This window comes from Labeo rohita, chromosome 23 (assembly GCF_022985175.1).
Source record: "Labeo rohita strain BAU-BD-2019 chromosome 23, IGBB_LRoh.1.0, whole genome shotgun sequence".
Lineage (NCBI taxonomy): Eukaryota > Metazoa > Chordata > Actinopteri > Cypriniformes > Cyprinidae > Labeo > Labeo rohita.
This window is the reverse complement of record NC_066891.1, coordinates 1,669,303-1,689,373: the sequence shown is the minus strand read 5'-3', so window position 1 is coordinate 1,689,373 and position 20,071 is coordinate 1,669,303. Positions and strand designations below refer to the sequence as shown.

The 20,071-nt window shown below is 33.1% G+C and overlaps 2 protein-coding genes across 3 annotated transcripts in view; both read right to left on the bottom strand.

The window, feature by feature from the left end:
• Positions 1 to 7,600: 7,600 nt before the first annotated feature.
• Positions 7,601 to 10,331, bottom strand: c23h1orf52 (chromosome 23 C1orf52 homolog). The gene is made up of 3 exons (XM_051095723.1): positions 9,929 to 10,331; positions 9,171 to 9,384; positions 7,601 to 8,067 (listed from the first exon to the last, which is right to left on the bottom strand). Exons 1-3 carry the CDS (start codon positions 10,205 to 10,207, stop codon positions 7,907 to 7,909), a joined length of 654 nt encoding a protein of 217 aa, XP_050951680.1. The 5' UTR covers positions 10,208 to 10,331; the 3' UTR covers positions 7,601 to 7,906.
• Positions 10,332 to 15,543: 5,212 nt separating this feature from the next.
• Positions 15,544 to 20,071, bottom strand: part of ddah1 (dimethylarginine dimethylaminohydrolase 1) — a 98,765-nt gene continuing 94,237 nt past the window's right edge. For both annotated transcript variants that reach the window (XM_051095788.1, XM_051095787.1), the window contains exon 6: positions 15,544 to 18,322. In XM_051095788.1, coding sequence (XP_050951745.1) covers positions 18,206 to 18,322 — 117 coding nt within the window. In that variant the 3' untranslated portion in view covers positions 15,544 to 18,205. The remainder of the gene's footprint in view (positions 18,323 to 20,071) is intronic.

The window sequence follows — 20,071 nt, the reverse complement described above, 5'->3', positions numbered from 1 at the left end:
TTATGGGGGCGATCCGCACCCCTTTCTAAGGACGTAAATTAGCCGGGACCCCCTCTGCCGTCTGCTGCGGGACAGGGGTGAAAGAGACAGAAAATCACAGCGGACGCTCTCAGCTGATCACCGCACTGCCGTCATTCACTTTACTGCTTTTGTGTCGTGCTGCAGCATTGAGACGTTTAAATGCTTCAATTGGATTGAATAGCTAGACATTTTTAACCAATTTTTTTAAAAGCAGAAATGAATCAAATATATATGGCAAAATAATAATAATAATAATAATAATAATATTTATAATAATAATAATAATTAGGAAAAACATAATACATTAAATTCTTAAATATTATCTTTTATATTATTATAAAATATCATAAATATTTTTATTAATACATTATTTAATAAATTATTTTGTTAATAAATAACTGCATGACTTTAAAAATGTATATATATATATATATATATATATATATATATACACACGTGTATATACGTATATATATATATATATATATATATATATATATATATATATATATATATATATATATATAATTTTAATTCATGTATAATTTTTAATGTAATATATATATATGTGTTATTTATTTTTATTTCGGTTTTAGTTTCAGTTAACCGCGTACATCAAGTTAAACTAAAAGAAAGTGAGAAATATTGCTTTAGCAACTAGCTGAAGATATTCAAAATAAGCCTGAAACGTTATGTCAATGCTAATGTTTTAGAAACAGAACATTACCTAAAAATGAACATCATTAAACAGTAAATTAATAGTAATTTACTATTACTATTGCTCACGCTTTGCGTAAAACACGTGACACGTGACTACGATGCGACGCCAGAACAGGTGACCAGCGAATTCTAACGGTTTTTTATTTCTGCAGCATCGCGGCTGGAACAAGAACATAGAAACTACGACACTGAAAATCGCAGGTACTAATTGTGTACTTTATTTAATGTAAACAGTTTCTAATGTGAGTTTGAATATATTTAGCATGACCTTCATAGCCATAGCGACCATAGATAATTTACCTCAGATCTTACAAATAAATTTACGGCAACAAAAACGTTCAAACTGTCAAATCTATCTGAACAAACAAGTGTATTTTATGAAAAAGATAATATGAGCCACTCAGTATGTGTTTTTAATAATGTTAAAATGGTTTAATATTTATAAATTAGATTTTGTACTTATCCATTCCGTTGCGGGAGCAGTCGGTGCGTTTGCAGAGAGGCTCCGCCCACACGCGCTTCTGATTGGCTGTGATTTTTGATTGATTCTTTGGCGTCGCTGGAACCTTGTGGCGTTGGTGCAAGTGATCAAACGAGTAAGTACAATAACTTGTTGAGCAAACCACCTAGCAATGGTCTAGTAACCACCCAAAACACTCTAGCAACCACATGGCAACACGCTAATAACAGCCTAGCATCATGCAAACACCTTGTAGCCTCCTCTCAGTCTGAACACTCGCAGGTCAGTCCGGTGTGACGTGGTTTGTTGTGGTCTTTATTAAACCGGTCTCTGCTCCCGCTGGTTCTCGGGCCGAGGGTCAGACTGTGTGTCTCCTGCTCCGGCCGTCCATCTGTGATGAATGAATACTCCTGTCCCACACACATCATGAAAGCTGCTCAATCTGTCTGTCAAATCACATATTAGCAAACTACACAGTGTCTGAAAGTACAATTAATTTGCTGAAAATCAGTGAAAACAGCACTTCATGGGTGTCTGGATGAAGCCTGAAAGTGAAGGAATTGAATTTTGCTATAGTGTAACAGTACAAGTGTGCGTAGTAAAGTGTTGAAAGCATAGTATGTGTTGGGATGGCGTACTATTTAGGGCGGATTTTAGAAGTGCAAACGAGAACATAAAATGCTTAAGTTATTATTACCTACAAGCAATGTGAATGTGTTGTTGATCGAGAATGAGAAATGTGACAGTAAAGCTGCTTTTATTGTCAAAAAAGTAGCAATTTATGATCAAATAAATTATTATTTATGGCTATAGAATACATTTATTTCAATAAACTTATTAAAAGTCTTTATAATTCTTAAAACTGCAAAAATACATGCTATATAAAATTCTTTTTATCAAAAGTTATTTAAAAGTTCTAATGATTAAAATTATATACCATTTAATTATAAATAAACATTTTATATAATTTATATAATATAATTTAATGACAATAAGTTTATTATATATATATATTGTTTTTGTTTATGCAATAAAAACAGGTTTATTGCATATAAAAATAGCATTTTTTGGTGAACTTTACTGTGTGTACTTTTAATAAAAATAAGTTAAGTATTTGTAATAAATAGAAATGTATTCATTCTTAGCAATAAACATGAGTTATTAACATAATATATATAATTTCAATGGCTTACAAAAGGTTTATTGCATAAATTAATATAAAATATTAATTTTGTGATAAACTATTGTGCATACATACATATACATATACATATATATATATATTATTGCAATTATTATTCAAATTATATATAAAATATAATAAATTTACATTAAATATAATTTATTGACTTTTTTTTGCAAAAAAAAATATAAACAGATACATATTTTATGGAAATATTAATTCATTCTTCGCAATAAACTATAAACTAGAATTATTAAAATATATATAATTTGAATGATTTACAACAGGTTTATTGCATAAACAAAAACAAATAAATAAATATAAAATATTAATTCTTTGATCAATTTTATTGTATGTAATTTTAATGAAAATAAGTGTTTTGTAATAAACAGATATATCATAGAGAAATATATTCATTCTTGGCAATAAACTATAAATGTGAGTTATTAAAATAATATATATAATTTCAATGACTTACAACAGGTTTATTGCATAAATAAATAAATATAAAATATTGTGCATAATCTTAATGACAATAAGTCAAGTATTTGTAATATATAAATAATAATATATTCTAAAATTATGTATACATAATATAGATAGATAGATATAGATATAAAAAATAATTATTAACGTTAAAACTTTATTGTGCATAATTGGATTTTATAAACAATAAGTTCAATAATAATAATACATTTTAAATAATATAAAATATTATTGTAATATTTTATTTATATTAATTATACTACTACTACTAAAAATATAATCTAAATTACAGATTATATTTTTAATCTGTTTTTTTAGATTATATTTTTGTAATTATTTTATTTTAAAACATACAAATATACACTATTTGTAACTATTACATTACAAGCGTAATGCAAAAAATGATTAATAAATGAATGAATGAATGAATGAATTCTAGTTTCTACATAATTTAAAAAACTTTAGAGCTCACGCCAGGTCTGTTATAAAATATAAGTTCCTCTATGGAGAAACATGGGGGGGTTTGTTCTTGTGCTCTATAGTGGTGTCCTATCTTACTACATACTCAAACTCAAGTATGTGCTTTCCCGCAGAGAGCCGCTGACTGAAGGTCAGCTTCCGGTTTCTCATCGCTATGGTGACGGACAGTCCGTGAAGAGCGCTCTGCCTTTAATGAATACACATACTGTCAGCCGAGCCCATTCATAACGCACAAACGCCACGGAAACCTCACATCTGAATATGCATGAAGGCCATATGTCTCCATAAACTAAAAGACGCATGATTCAGACATTTCCGCTCGTTTTCCACAAACTCCGGTCTAGTCTTAAGATGCAAACGCAGGCGGTGGAATTCAGGTCAGGCTCTGTGGAAACGCTTAATACATGCATGTTTGTGGTCGCTGTGAATCACATTTACATGGTCAATCATTCACTAAACGCACAAATATCACTGCACATTTCCACAAGAGCTCAGCAAATACATAAACGGCCTTTATTCAGCGACACTGAACACGTCAAACACGACAGCTAAATAAGTTAACCATGAAAATTTTGTTCACATTTTCAGAAGAAAAAAAACCAAAAAAAAACAGAGGTTTTTGCGATGACAAAATGGTGTGGTTGCTAGGGCTGCTCTGGATGATTACCAGGGCGTTGCTATACAGTTGCTAGAAAAAAATCCACTCATGAGACGTAAATTAATGCACATATATACAATATTTGAAATATATATCAGGGTTATGGTTATTCTAGTTAACTAAAATTAAAACCAGTAAAAATGTATTTTAATGTACAATTTATGTAAAAGAATTTTCTTAATTTGTTTATTTTGTATAATAAATTTAATAAAAAATAATTACATTTATTAATTAAAATTAATTACATTTAATACATTTTCTATAATAAATTTAATGTTATTTTATTTCAATGTCTTGCTGAAATAAACATGAATTGAAATTGTAATATTAATTAAAAAAACAAGTTTGAACCTTATTTAAGCTTTTTCGGGGTTTTTTAGTTTAATTTGATGTGCTAAGATAACTAAAAACGACAGATAAAAAAAACAAATAAAAATAAATTAATGACAAATTAAAATGAAAATAGAAAATATATAATTCAAAATACTATATATATATATATATACATACAGTGGGTACGGAAAGTATTCAGACCCACTTAAATTTTTTAACTCTTTGTTATATTGCAGCCATTTGCTAAAATCATTTAAGTTCATTTTTTTCCTCATTAATGTACACACAGCGCCCCATATTAGAAAAACACAGAATTGTTGACATTTTTGCAGATTTATTAAAAAAGAAAAACTGAAATGGTCCTAAGTATTCAGACCCTTTGCTGTGACACTCATATATTTAACTCAGGTGCTGTCCAATTCTTCTGATCATCCTTGAGATGGTTCTACACCTTCATTTGAGTCCAGCTGTGTTTGATTATACTGATTGGACTTGATTAGGAAAGCCACACACCTGTCTATATAAGACCTTACAGCTCACAGTGCATGTCAGAGCAAATGAGAATCATGAGGTCAAAGGAACTGCCTGAAGAGCTCAGAGACAGAATTGTGGCAAGGCACAGATCTGGCCAAGGTTACAAAAAATTTCTGCTGCACTTAAGGTTCCTAAGAGCACAGTGGCCTCCATAATCCTTAAATGGAAGACGTTTGGGACGACCAGAGCCCTTCCTAGAGCTGGCCGTCTGGCCAAACTGAGCTATCGGGGGAGAAGAGCCTTGGTGAGAGAGGTAAAGAAGAACCCAAAGATCACTCTGGCTGAGCTCCAGAGATGCAGTCGGGAGATGGGAGAAAGTTGTAGAAAGTCAACCATCACTGCAGCCCTCCACCAGTCGGGGCTTTATGGCAGAGTGGCCCGACTGAAGCCTCTCCTCAGTGCAAGACACATGAAAGCCCGCATGGAGTTTGCTAAAAAACACCTGAAGGACTCCAAGATGGTGAGAAATAAGATTCTCTGGTCTGATGAGACCAGGCTAGAACTTTTTGGCCTTAATTCTAAGCGGTATGTGTGGAGAAAACCAGGCACTGCTCATCACCTGTCCAATACAGTCCCAACAGTGAAGCATGGTGGTGGCAGCATCATGCTGTGGGGGTGTTTTTCAGCTGCAGGGACAGGACGACTGGTTGCAATCGAGGGAAAGATGAATGCGGCCAAGTACAGGGATATCCTGGACGAAAACCTTCTCCAGAGTGCTCAGGACCTCAGACTGGGCCGAAGATTTACCTTCCAACAAGACAATGACCCTAAGCACACAGCTAAAGTAACGAAGGAGTGGCTTCACAACAACTCTGTGACTGTTCTTGAATGGCCCAGCCAGAGCCCTGACTTAAACCCAATTGAGCATCTCTGGAGAGACCTAAAAATGGCTGTCCACCAACGTTTACCATCCAACCGGACAGAACTGGAGAGGATCTGCAAGGAGGAATGGCAGAGGATCCCCAAATCCAGATGTGAAAAACTTGTTGCATCTTTCCCAAAAAGACTCATGGCTGTATTAGATCAAAAGGGTGCTTCTACTAAATACTGAGCAAAGGCTCTGAATACTTAGGACCATGTGATATTTGAGTTTTTCTTCTTTAATAAATCTGCAAAAATGTCAACAATTCTGTGTTTTTCTGTCAATATGGGGTGCTGTGTGTACATTAATGAGGGAAAAAAATGAACTTAAATGATTTTAGCAAATGGCTGCAATATAACAAAGAGTGAAAAATTTAAGTGGGTCTGAATACTTTCCGTACCCACTGTATATATATATATATATCTATATATATTTATTTATTTATTTATTTACATATAAATATAACAATTATATCAAATTAAATTAAATATATAATATTTATAATATACTGCTTTAATAATATATTATACAATATTTTAGATTTTATTTATATTATTAATAATAATGAAATCTAAAACATACTAATATACTATGTAAATATAACAAGTTTAATGCAAAAAATGGGTTATGGTTATTGTAGTCAACTAAAATTAAAACCAATAAAAATGTATATTAACAATTAAGTAACAATTTATGTAAAATAATTTTCTTCATTTAATGTTAGTTTATTTCATATATGAACTTTTAAAAATACAAAAAAAAAAATTTAAAATAAATTTTTAAAATGAAATTAAATTAAACATTCTAAATATTAATAAACACACAAATATATAGTATAGTACATAGGGTTTAGTGAAGTTCTTCCAACAGTACAATTAAATAAAAATTCTTTCGACCGAATAATACGTTTAAAATGAAAACAGAAATTATAAAATAAAAATGTAATTAAATTAAATAATTTTTTACAGAGTAATAAATAGTCATGTTTTGAGGAATCATTCAACACAAACACTAAAACTTTAATACTTAACATTAGAGACGATCACATAACTGTCAATAACAAGTGATAAAAATTTTTTTTTTTTTTAAAAGTTCTAGATGTTCCAGATTTGTACTGAATTTCAGGTCCTGGAAATGAAGCGCATTATAATCCCTCTGAATGCTGCAGCATCACAGCGCACCGCTGGAATCTCCTGATGTTCATCGAGGCGTGAGGATAACACAAACACACACAGAGCTCCGAGACAAGGCCGGGCACATACCTGCACGCTGGAATCTTATCATCTGCATTTTTACCTGTTTCTTGTCCACAGGAGACGACAGAATTCCCTGGAATCCCTCTGATCATTTCATGCTCCCAGGAGAAAAATTACACACACTTTTTCACATCCTTCAACCTGCGGGAAAACAGATCCGTGGCCGCAGCTGCACGAAGTGCCTCGGATGACTGCTGGAGCGACACATTTCACAAGATATGATGAGATGGAGACATAAAATTAATTTCAAACATCACACAGCTCGTAAAAAGTACTATAGCTTTATATACTATGATAATGCATGTACCAAATGATCATTCACCACAGATTTACCATTGTGTGTGTTTAAAAACCATCATATTACCATGGTATATTACTAAAAAACACTATAACCAGATACAGTATTATGAAAGTTAATATTTTAGAGCATAACTAAACAAAAAGTGAAATTTCTGCATGTTATTAAATATTTCTAAAATTGCTTCCAGGTTTTCCATGAGCTTTCGAAGCAACTTTGGATCAAATCTTATTAAGTGTCGCCACCTAGTGACAGTACAGCATCTGTACAAACACAAACAGACATATGAAAGATATAAACACAACCAGAGACTCAGAGAGAAACACTTTATCCATTTGGGAAGCTACAAATGATCAGAAACATCAAACCAAAACAACAATGGAGAATATTCCAGGTTGCAAATTTACAGCTGAAGTCATACTTACAGTAAGTCCAAACACAAACACACAGTAAAGCAACCTGCAGGGAATCGTCCTAAACTCTCTCCCTTTACGTGGACGTGATATTGGAATATTAAATTTAAAATGTCCCAGACTCGTGGTGGCGTTCCCATCAACATCCACAGACTGCTAAAGATTTGGGGGTTAAAACAAACGGACCGGGTAGACGGACGCTTCACTCGATAGACTGGCGAAGGATTCGCTTCTCCTCTTCCACAAAGTTCTTATCTGACGTGGCCTGTCCGATGTCCCGCTTTCTCTTTTCCTTCTGCTGAAACGTTTCCACGCGACGCTTCTTAGCAGACCTTTGCTGCTTTTCTGATGCGTCATCGTCATCTGTGATGATAAAGAGTGTCAAACACTTCAAAACAGCCTCAAGACAGACAGACAGATGAATAGACAGACAGATAGACATAGACAGACAAATAGATGGATAGATAGACAGACAAACGGATAGATAGACAGATAGACAGACAGATAGATAGATAGATAGACAGATAGACAGAGAGATGGTTGGATGGATAGACAGACAGATAGATGGATAGACACAGATATAGACAGATGGATAGATAGACGGACAGACAAACGGATAGATAGATGGACAGGCGGATAGACAGATGGACAGACAGATGGATAGATAGATGACAGATAGACGGATAGACAGAAAGATGGATGGATGGAAAGACAGACAGATAGATAGACAGACAGATGGATAGATAGACAGACAGATAGATGGATAGATAGACAGAGAGATGGTTGGATGGATAGACAGACAGACAGATAGACATAGACAGACAGATAGATAGACATAGACAGATGGATAGATAGACGGACAGACAGACGGATAGATAGATGGACAGACGGATAGACAGATGGACAGACGGATAGACAGATGGACAGACGGATTCTGATGGACAGACAGATGACAGATAGGCACAGACAGACAGATGGAAAGATAGACAGATAGATAGATGGATAGATAGATGACAGATAGATAGACGGACAGACAGACAGATAGATAGATAGATATAGACAGATGGACAGATAGACAGACAGATGGATAGATAAACAGACAGATAGATAGGGAAACAGATAGATAGACAGAGAGACAGATGATAAATAGATATACAGAGAGACAGTCTTCCGTATAAAATTTTTACAGCAAGAAGGCTAGATAGACAGATAGATAAATAGATAGACAGATGGATAAATAGATAGATAGATGGACGGACAGACAGATGGATAGATAGACAGACGGATAGATAGACAGATGGATAGATAGACAGACGGATTGATTGATAGATAGACAGATGGATAAACAGACAGATAGACAGACAGATAGATAGATTTTTGTAATCTAATCAGAAATCAGTAACAGACAACAATTTGTAAGTAATTAGACAGATAGATAGACAGATAGATAGAGAGTTGAATGTTACCAGAGTGCGGCTGCTGTTGCTCCTCCTCCTCTGGTAGGAATCGGGCAGGGCCGCGGTGGGCCTGAGGAGCGTCGTCTCCGTTGTCCTCGTACACATTGGACCATTTGATGGCCATGTCCATTCCATCAGGAGCTCCTTTCTTCTTCTCCTCCGTCACATACGTCTGTGGGGGAGGAACGGCGTTGTTCTTCCACACCTTAAACTCCTTTGGAGGCTGAAACGTTTCAGAGTTTTAAATTCAAACAATCAGTGTAAGCGCTAAACATCTTCCAGATTGAACCATTTCATAAATTGGCCTATAAGTTACACTTAATCATAAATATGTTTAAAAAATACTGCTTGATAAATTATTCATTTAGATATGATAATTAACAAATTAAATACTTTAACAAATAATATATATATTATTCAGATTGTATCATTTAATAATTAATTTGAATAGATGTAATTATTATATAAACCTTACGTAGCCCCGCCCCTTTTCAGTACTGCGCTCGTTGTCTTCTGTCTTCCGTATAAAATTTCTACAGCGAGAAGGCTAGGTCGTACGAATTTATGAATGAACTGCTCCTTTTAATATCTTCCCCATCTAGTGACACTTGTTACAAGCTAATCACCAGCTAATTAGTCTTCACTTGGCTACACTTGTTTCTCTGGCGCCTACGTTTTTTTATTTTATTTTATTTTATTTTATTTTTTAATATTTCATAATAATGAAATATAGACTAGCGATTGAGAGTGTGAGAGAGTCGACTGACCTCTTCTGGCGCTTTGACGGCTCTTCTGTCCCAGTCGATGACTTTGTTCAGCGGGTTGTAGAGGAACGAGGGCTTACTGACGGATCGGAACAGATCGTCGGGTTTCGGCAGCGGTTCGGCGGCTCGTTTGCGGCTTTGCGGATCAGATGATCCGGAGGGTTCCGATGCGCTTTGGTTCTTCTTACCAGACTCATGACTGTCCGAATCACTGCTGCTGTCGCTCAGATCATCATAACCCATGAAGAAATTGCGACCCTCTGATTGCTTCTCATCGCTCATGTTGAATAGAGATGAGAAAGGCTACCGGATTCAATGATTGTGGGTTTATTCGGAACCGCAGATCAATAACAACTAAACAACACCCGCCATGTTGAACTCGGCGCGCGTTAATGACGTAAACGCAGGCGGAACGTAAAGTATAAAGGGCCAATCAATACTCCAAACAACGGGATCGCAGAATTAAATCAAACTGCGTGAATGGTAATTGTCTGTTTAATTAAATGCATATATTTAATTTAATTTTACCATTCGGTGCGTTTTCAAATCAGGAGCCATGATATAGTATTATTGTTGAGTATTAGGATTCAGAACGCTTTTGTAGTAGACAGCGATGTCATGTGTTACCAGTTACATTTCTCAGCGCTCGTCGGTCGGACCAATCAGAATAATTTGCGATCACTGGATGAGGTATTTTAAATGAATCGTTTTATAGAGATGGCTGGATGGATTTTGATGTGTATCCCACATTCTAATACGCGGAATTAAAGCATTTAAACAAATATGCTTCTTAGTGTACAAGTATCTCCATTAAGACAAAACACATCGTAAGATTTGAATGCGGCTCAATGGTGAATTCAGCTTTTGAGTCACTACGCGCCCTCTGGCGGAATAACCGGAAATAGTTTTCCGCTTTCCAGTTGAACTAAATCCGAAGCTTTCCATCTTAATTTTAAAGTTACATTACATTGAATTACCCTTCTATTTATGTATAGCTATCTATCCTGCAAAATGTATTTGGACGCAGACGATACTTAAAATGTATATTAATATGTCTAATGTCTACTGCACTATATCGTTGTGGGTCAGTAATAACGTAATCAAAATCAGGAAAATCAGTACAATTTTGAAATATTTTACTATTTAAAAAACTGTTTTCTATTTGAATATATTTAAGTTGGCTTGAGAAAGCCAACTTACTGATCTACTATTTAAGAATATTATTATTCTTCTTCTTCTGAGCCAAATTTCGGTATCTGTCTCCTCCTAGAGCTTTCAAGCTAGAACCACCAAACTCGGTCCAGACCTTCAGACTGCTCTGACTCGGTGTGCTGTATCTTTTCAGACTGATCCGGTTTACGTTTTTCATAAACCAGACTATAAAAGCCACCAAAAATCCCATAGACTTGCATTGACGGAATGTTCAAATGAGCAACACTCTTCAAACTCCAACTGACAAAATTCAAATCTAAACTCCCAGAATCCCTTGAGGCTCAATCAAGCTTCCCTTCTATGTACTATTTCTAATCAACTCATTTAAGCTTCCACTCTAATATTTCTAACCTATCTAGCTATCTAAATCATGCTAACAACATGCTAGTAACATGCTAATTGTGTTAGCAACATGCTAATCATGTTAGAAACATGTTAGTAACAAGCTAATCGTGTTAGAAACATGCTAACAACATGCTAATCATGTCAGCAACATGCTAGTAACTTGTTAATCATGTTAGCAACATGCTAGTAACATGCTAATCATGTTAAAAAACATGATAGTAACTTGGTAATAATGCTAGCAACATGTTAATTACATGCTAATCATATTGGAACCATGCTAACAGCATACTAATAACATGCTAATCATGCTATCAACATGCTAGTAACTTGCGAATCATGCTAGTAACATGCTAATCATGCTACCAACATGCTAGCAACTTGCTAATCATGCTAGCAACATGCTAATCATGATAGAAAAATGCTAGCAACGTGCTAGTAGCATGCTAATCATGCTATCAACATGCTAGTAAATTGCTAAATATGTTAACAGCATGCTAACCGTGTTAGAAACATGTTAACAACATGCTAGTATAATGCTAATCATGATAGCAACATGCTAACCATGTTAGAAACATGCTAGCAACATGCTAGTAACTTGCTAATCATGCTAGAAACATGTTAACAACAAGCTAGTAACATGTTAGCCATGTTAGAGACATGTTAGTAACATGCTACTCATGCACGAAACATGCTATCAACATGCTAATCATGCTAGCAACATGCTAATCATGATAGAAAAATGTTAGCAACGTGCTAGTAACATGCTAATCATGCTATCAACATGCTAGTAAATTGCTAATTATGTTAACAGCATGCTAATCATGTTAGAAACATGCTAACAACATGCTAGTAACTTGCTAATCATGCTAGCACTATCATGCTAGCAACATGCTACTAACATGCTAATCATGCTATCAACATGCTAATAAATTGGTAATTATGTTAACAGCATGCTAACCATGTTAGAAACATGCTAACAACATGCTAGTATAATGCTAATCATGCTAGCAACATGCTAGTAACATGCTAACCATGTTAGAAACATGCTAGCAACATGCTAGTAATGCTAATCATGCTAGAAACATGTTAACAACAAGCTAGTAACATGTTAGCCATGTTAGAGACATGTTAGTAACATGCTACTCATGCGCGAAACATGCTATCAACATGCTAATCAGGCTAGAAACACGCTAGTAACTTGCTAATCATGCTAACAACATTCTAATAATTTGCTAATTATGTTAACAACATTGTAATCAGCCTATAAAAATACAAGCAACAAGCTAATCATGCTAAAACATGTTAACAACATGTTAAATAATGTAAGCAGTGTGTTAAATCATGCTAGGTGCTTTCATACTTTTACAACTGCTTCAAACTTTCAGGCTAGACTTTCTCAAGCCAACTTAAAGTTTGTTCTCAAACTTTACTCATCTAGTTTAAAGTGTAATTTATTCCGGTGATTTCAAAGCTGAATTTTTAGAATTATTACTCCAGTCACATGATCCTTCAGAAATGATTATAATATTCTGATTTGCTGCTAAAAAAATATTATGATGTTGAAAACAGCTGAGTAGAATTGTTTCAGGTTTTTTTGATGAATAGAAAGTTCAGAAAAACAGCATTTATTTGAAATAGAAATCTTTTGTAACATTATAAATGCTTTTATCATCACTTTTGATCATTTGAAAGCATTCTTGCTAAATAAAAGTAGCCTATTCATTTCTATAATTCATTTCCATCTGCATTCGACACAAATAAGCGGCAGGTGTATGTAAACGGGGTTGAATGAATGTGAATGGCGAACGTATCAAGTCACAATCACAGAATAATACAACAAAACACTTATTCACCAGCTACTTTATTTAATAAATCCAACAAAAACATTACAAAGAGCAAAGACACAGTTTTAAAGGAATTATGGCACATACAAATCACATCTAAAAAAAGTCCTGAGTCACATCTACCAAACATTTCCCAACAAAAAACAACGGACTGATTGACCAGTCCAGTGTGTCGCCTTAAAAATCATTTACTTTTTAGTAAATACAAGAGTAGAAAGAAAATACTGCAGGTAGAAGAATCCCGGAGACCTGAGACGGTTTCTGTTTTAGGATGATGACAGATTTCGGCATGAATTTGGTGAGATGATAAGAGGAAAAACTCAGGGTGAATTGAAGTTCATGATGTAACACGGCATTCTTTCTGGATGAGCAGATCGCTAGTAAACACCGGCTTCTTTATGACTGTGATATCATACAGTGGGACTTACGACAAGTGCAGGATATTTTACAAGTGTCCTTCTGGCAGAGAATTAACGATAAGGTATTTTGCAAAGCTTCCAGGACACGAAGAATGAGACAGATATATGAAATAATGACAGCCCTGCGCTTTCATATAATTCACTTTGTTATAAAAGGCAGCTGATGTGTTTATCTGTGAACATCATTAAAGTGTTGGCCCTGGTGAAAAAAACAGCATATGCTGGTAGGTATGTTTTGATGCTGGGATGCTGGTTAGGTAGGTTCTGATGCTGGTTTAAGCTGGTCCTTTGCTGGTTTATGCTGGTCCTTAGCTGGTTTAAGCTGGTCCTTTGCTGGTTTTTGCTGGTCAAGGACCAGCATGAACCAGCAAAGGACCAGCATAAACCAGCAAAGGACCAGCTTAAACCAGCATCAAAACCTACCTAACCAGCATCCCAGCATCAAAACATACCTACCAGCATATGCTGGTTTTTTCACCAGGGGGGATTGTTTGATGGGCGCAAGCCCGCGTCTCAGAACCTTAAATCTTCATTTTCTCCTCAGGAGGAGAAATAAACTCAACCATTACGACAGAGTAACGCTGTTTCTTCAATTCGGCGAATCCTAAAACACTTGAAAACCGTTAAACTGAGGAGCTGTTTGTCGAATCTAAAGGTACAGCTAGGTGGATTAGCAACTTTAGCTAATTGTCACAGGCAGGAAAACTACTGAGGTAAATTAAACTAAAAAAGGTAATCGCTGCTTTATCCACATAGCCTACTTCTTTTCTTTCTTTTTACCTTATATTCTCTTCGAATTGTTTTCATATAAACTCACAGTTATGAGAAGAAAAGTTGCTAAATATAAACTCATAATTCTGACTTTCTGGCAATCCAGTGTTTATATCTTGCTATTCTGTTTTTTGTTTCTTCCACAAAATAAAGAAGTTGAATCCATTTTTTTTTCTTTAAATTTGACATTTTCTTGCGATCTTCTCAGAATCGCGAGTTTATATTTAGCAAAACTGCGTTTGCAAAATGTTCGCAGTGTAACTTTCCCCTAATGTTTTCTCTAACTTTCACATATTTTTATACATAACATTTAAAGAAAATATATTTTTTAATAACTTCATGAGAATGTTAGCTAAACGTTCTTTTTATTATCTGGGTACTGCTTTCACAACTGCACGACAAACGAATGCACTTAAAAATAAATCTACAAAACCACTATTTTTTCCTTCAATTACTCAATAAAAGCACTTTTCACTATGGCTTGTTTCACACATCACATATGCGCAGTTGGCGAATATATTTATTCCATCGCTTCAGCAGAAAATACAGTTCAAATGCTCTATAAATCTATTTATAAAGTCAAAATTCTGACATTTTTCTTGCAAATTACGAGTTTACTTCTCTTAAACCTGACTTCGCAGAATCGCGAGTTTATATTTTGCAACGTTTTTATATAGCAATTGAGTTTATTTCAGAATTATGTCACAATTTTGACTTTTTTTTTCAAAAAATTGCAAGACAAGTAAAAATTGTGAGACAAAAGGTGGAGGAAACACTTCCATAGAAAACCCACAAAAAAACTAAAAACAGGAATTGTTTATGAATAAGTGTCTTAAATCATCCTACAACGCATCCGTGCTTGTCCATTAAGCGAATATTACCCATAATTCATTGTGTTTGACAAGTTTACAAACTTTTACAGTTGAAGAAAAGTTGTGAAGAACAATGCTGCCACCACAGCAGGTTTTAAATATATGAAGCTAAAAGTGAAATAGCCTAATAATGAATTTAAAGTATGCTAATACTATGCAAATGTACCAATACACAACATAGCCATCCACTGTGTCAAGGTTGCATGCACCAATACTGGCATGCTGTTTAATTACATACACTGTAAAAAACAATGTGTTGAGTCAACTTAAAATAATTTGTTACCTGGCTGCCTTTAAAATTTTAAGTTCAGTCAACTCAGAAAAAGCTGATTGAACTTAAAATTTTAAGGCAGCTGGGTAACAAGCCCAGCTTTTAAGTTGAACAAACCAAATTTTTACTTTAGCGAACTCAAATATTTAAGTTGCGACTTTGTACAACTTAATATTTCAAGTTGACTAAACTTAAGTTGACTTCACTTAAAATTTTAAAGGAAAAGTCCACTTCCAGAACAACAATTCACAAATAATTTACTCACCCCCTTGTCATCCAAGATGTTCATGTCTTTCTGTCTTCAGTCGTGAAGAAATTATGGTTTTTGAGGAAAGCATTTCAGGATTTTTCTCCATATAATGGATATACAGATAACATAATGGACTCCCGATTTTGAACTTCCAAAATGTAGTTTAAATGCAGCTTCAAAGGCTCTAAACGATCCCAGCCGAGGAAGAAGGGTCATATTTAGCGAAACGATCTCATTTTTTTTGGAAAATAAAAATTAGTATACTTTTTAAGCACAAAAGCTCGTGTAGCACAGGTTCTGGGATGTGCGTTCACGTATTATTATTGAATCACGTCGAAAGGTCACGTGGAACGTAGACGGAACCACAGACTCAGTGTTTACAAAGCGAATGTACAAAGACTAAGAAAGTACACGTAAGTCAAATGCTGTTTACAAACAAAAAGGTACAACGATGTCGGACGATTCTGAAGTTGTAGGAGAAAATAAGATGAAGTTTTTTGACATACTCTACCTTTTTGAGCCGGAGTACACAGACGATGAACTTAGACGTGATTCGTAGTAGTGATGGGAAGTTCGGATCAAATCTTTTTTTGAGTCATTTCGTTAATTTTGGCAAAATCAGCATCATGTGACAGCCCCATAAGATGAATGAATGACTCGAAAAACCCTAAGACTCGAAACAGGTGAACTAATTCCAGTACAGAACCTAACAGGTTGTTGCGCATGCGCGACTGAACGAATCACTTCCCGAGATGAGTCGTTCTTCCCGAGTCACGTTCAAAATGAACGAATCGATCAAGAACGACCCGTGGAAGTGCATCCCAGAGCCTGTGCCACACAAGCTTTTATGCTTAAAAAGTATACAAATTTTATTTGTAAACATCTTGGATGACAAGGGGTTGAGTAAATTATTTGTAAATTGTTGTTCTGGAAGTGGACTTCTCCTTTAAGGCAGCAGTGTAACAAAATATTTTAAGTTGACTCAACAAATTTTTTTTTTTTTTAATAGTGTAAGTGTTGGCAAACGTCTGACTGGACATCACAGTTTAGATTGATGTCACAGTGAGGAAAAGCATCCAATCAGCACCTGAGGATCATGAATCGAGTGGTGTACTACTCTACTTCCGCAGTATGTAAAGATTGCATAGTCTGCAAATGTTCTGCATGTATGGAATACCTGGATGACCTGCTACATCTGCAATACTGTATCCCACAATGCACTTTGCATCAGCTGACCTTCTATTTCCTGTAACGGCAACCAAACTAACCAAATAATATCAATGGTGATTGTCAACATCAACCTCTTTTTTTAGGTTAAAACACAAAAATTCAATATGCGCTGACTAGTATTCTATTCCAAACACTTTTCAAACTAACAGAGAACGTTTTTAGAACATTCTGGCAAGGTTCTCTTAAAGTTACAAACAAATGTTCTTCCGGTAACATTAACAGTATTTGAAGTCAAATTTGAATTCAAATTCAATTAGGCATTTTTTAAAATGTTACAACTTAATAGTTTCAGAGAAGTTTCAAAAATAACATTTCCAAAATGTTCGCTACTTTCCCCTAGTGAAGTGTTTTTTTCTGAAACGGTCACATAGTTGTTTTGTTTTTTTAATTATTATTATCTGGGTTCTCAGGACATGCACGAATTGTACTTAAAAATAAATCCATAAAACACTATTTTTTGCTTCATTTACTCAATAAAAGCACTTTTCACTATGGCTTGTTTTGCACATCACAACTGCGCGGTCGGCGAATATATTTATTCCATCGCTTCAGCAGAAAATACAATTCAAATGCTCTATAAATCTATTTATGAAGGTGATGCTCTGCAGTCTAGGCAACACAAAATCAACATTCATTGTTTAAAAACAGGCATTTATGGGGCTTGATAGACGCTAAATGTGATAAACACTTTCGGTTCAGGCATTCTGAGTGGATCCAGATGATTTAAGCAGTTTAGAGCTACATTTTGAGGTTTAGCGCAAATTAGATTTTATAACAATCAAAATTGTAATACTTTTAAAAGACTGATTGTTTCTAAAAAAGGTCAATAGATGGACGGCCACCATGACCGAACTGGTTGAACTAGTCAGGATGGCTGGCCTGGAGACTAGTTTAACCAGTCATTGTTGGTGGTTAGAAAAATAAATGTATTTTATTTTCCTCACATATTATAAAGCATCTGGTTTGAGACCTGAAATAAGTTTTTATATTGTCTTCCCTGCAAATGAAACTGAAATCTGATTTATTTTGTTTGAGTGGGGCACACACACAAGTTTCTGCACGTCTCTTAGATGTTGTTCTTCTTGTTGATGAGCACTGAGAGGCAGGTCAGCCCTCCGTCCACCTTTGCCTTCTCCTGATTGTTCACTGGGATGAGCATGTGATCCTTCAGCTTCTCAAACACCTGCAGTGGAGCAAGATAACGTCAGATATCAAACCTCTAAAGGGCCATTTAACATTTAAAACTGGATATTTATTATGGAAACTGATAATTGTGATGGTGTTAAGTGTTTTATCATCATTATCAGGCGATTCACAGCATAACCCAAAAAATCCAACCCCCCCACCCACAAAATTTTCTGAGCACATTCTGAAATTCTCTTTTTTATTACTGAAATAATATTTATATGTAAATATTATTTGTTATAATTTTTAGGTGACTTTTTGTTTATATTATTCTCTTTTAAATTATATGCATAGTATTTATAGAAATATTATTTCATATTATTTGTGAAATAATATTTATAAACAAATATTATATAATGTCGCATAAGAGACAATTTTATGTACTCAGAATTTCAAATTTAATTAAATAAATAATTTATTTAGTATATTACTTTTATTTGTTAATGCATTCATATTTAGTAAAATAGTTATATGTAAATATATATTTTTTAGTAGATTATTTTATTCTATTTTAAATATTTTATACACATATTTATAGAAATATTATTTCACATTATGTGTGAAATAATATTTATGTAATTTTTTATTGACAAATATAATGTCACATAAGAGACAATTTCATGTGCTCAGAATTTTTATTTAAATGTAATTAAGTAATTAATTTAATATAATATTATTATTAATATTTATTTAAACATTCATGTTTAATTAAATAATATTACAGTAAATATTATATATTATCATTTTTAGTTGACTATATTTATTAATTCTATTTTTAATTATTTTCTATACATATTAATGGAAAAATTATTTCATTATTTGTGAAATAATATATATATATATATATATATATAATATTTATCAACAAATATTATATAATAGCACATAAGATAGAATTTCATGATGTGCTCAAGTTTTAATTTCAATTTAATGAAGTAACTTGTTTAATATTATATTATTTATATTTATTAATTTAGTGAAATAATATTTATATGTAAATGTTATATATTATAATTTTTAGTAGACTATTTGTTCATTTTATTGTTTTAAATTATTTTATATACATATTTATATAATATTTATCAACAAATATTATATAATGTGACATAACAGAGACAATTGTATGATGTGTTCAGAATTTTAATTTAAATTTAATATTATATTATTTATATTTATTAATGCACTCATATTTAGTGAAATAACATTTATATGTAAATATTATATATTATAATCTTTATTAGACTTTTTATTTGATTCTATTTTAAACTATTTTATATACATATTAATGGAAATATTTTCATTATTTGTAAAATTATATATATATATATATATATATATATATACATATATAATATTTATCAACAAATATATAATAGCACATAAGATAGACAATTTCATGATGTGCTCGTTTTAATTTCAATTTAATTAAGTAATTCATTTCATATTATTTTATTTTTATTATATATTTATTTATATTTTTATTATAATTATTAAATGCATTAATATTTAGTGAAATATTTAAATGCGAATATTATATATTATATTTTTTATTTATTTTGTTATATTTTAAATTATTTTATATACATATTTATAGAAATATTATTTCACATTATTTGTGAAATATTTACATAATATTTATCAACAAATATTATATAATGCCACATAAGAGGGACAATTTCATGATGTGCTCAGAATTTAAATTTAATATATTAAATAATATTATATATATATATATATATATATATAT

Coding starts and splice junctions, on each gene's coding strand:
- c23h1orf52 (XM_051095723.1), bottom strand. CDS start 10,207: ATGAGCGATGAGAAGCAATCAGAGGGTCGCAATTTCTTCATGGGTTAT. Junction 9,385..9,928: donor CCGTCAAAGCGCCAGAAGAG/GTCAGTCGACTC, acceptor GAAACGTTTCAG/CCTCCAAAGGAGTTTAAGGT. Junction 8,068..9,170: donor GCAACAGCAGCCGCACTCTG/GTAACATTCAAC, acceptor TTATCATCACAG/ATGACGATGACGCATCAGAA.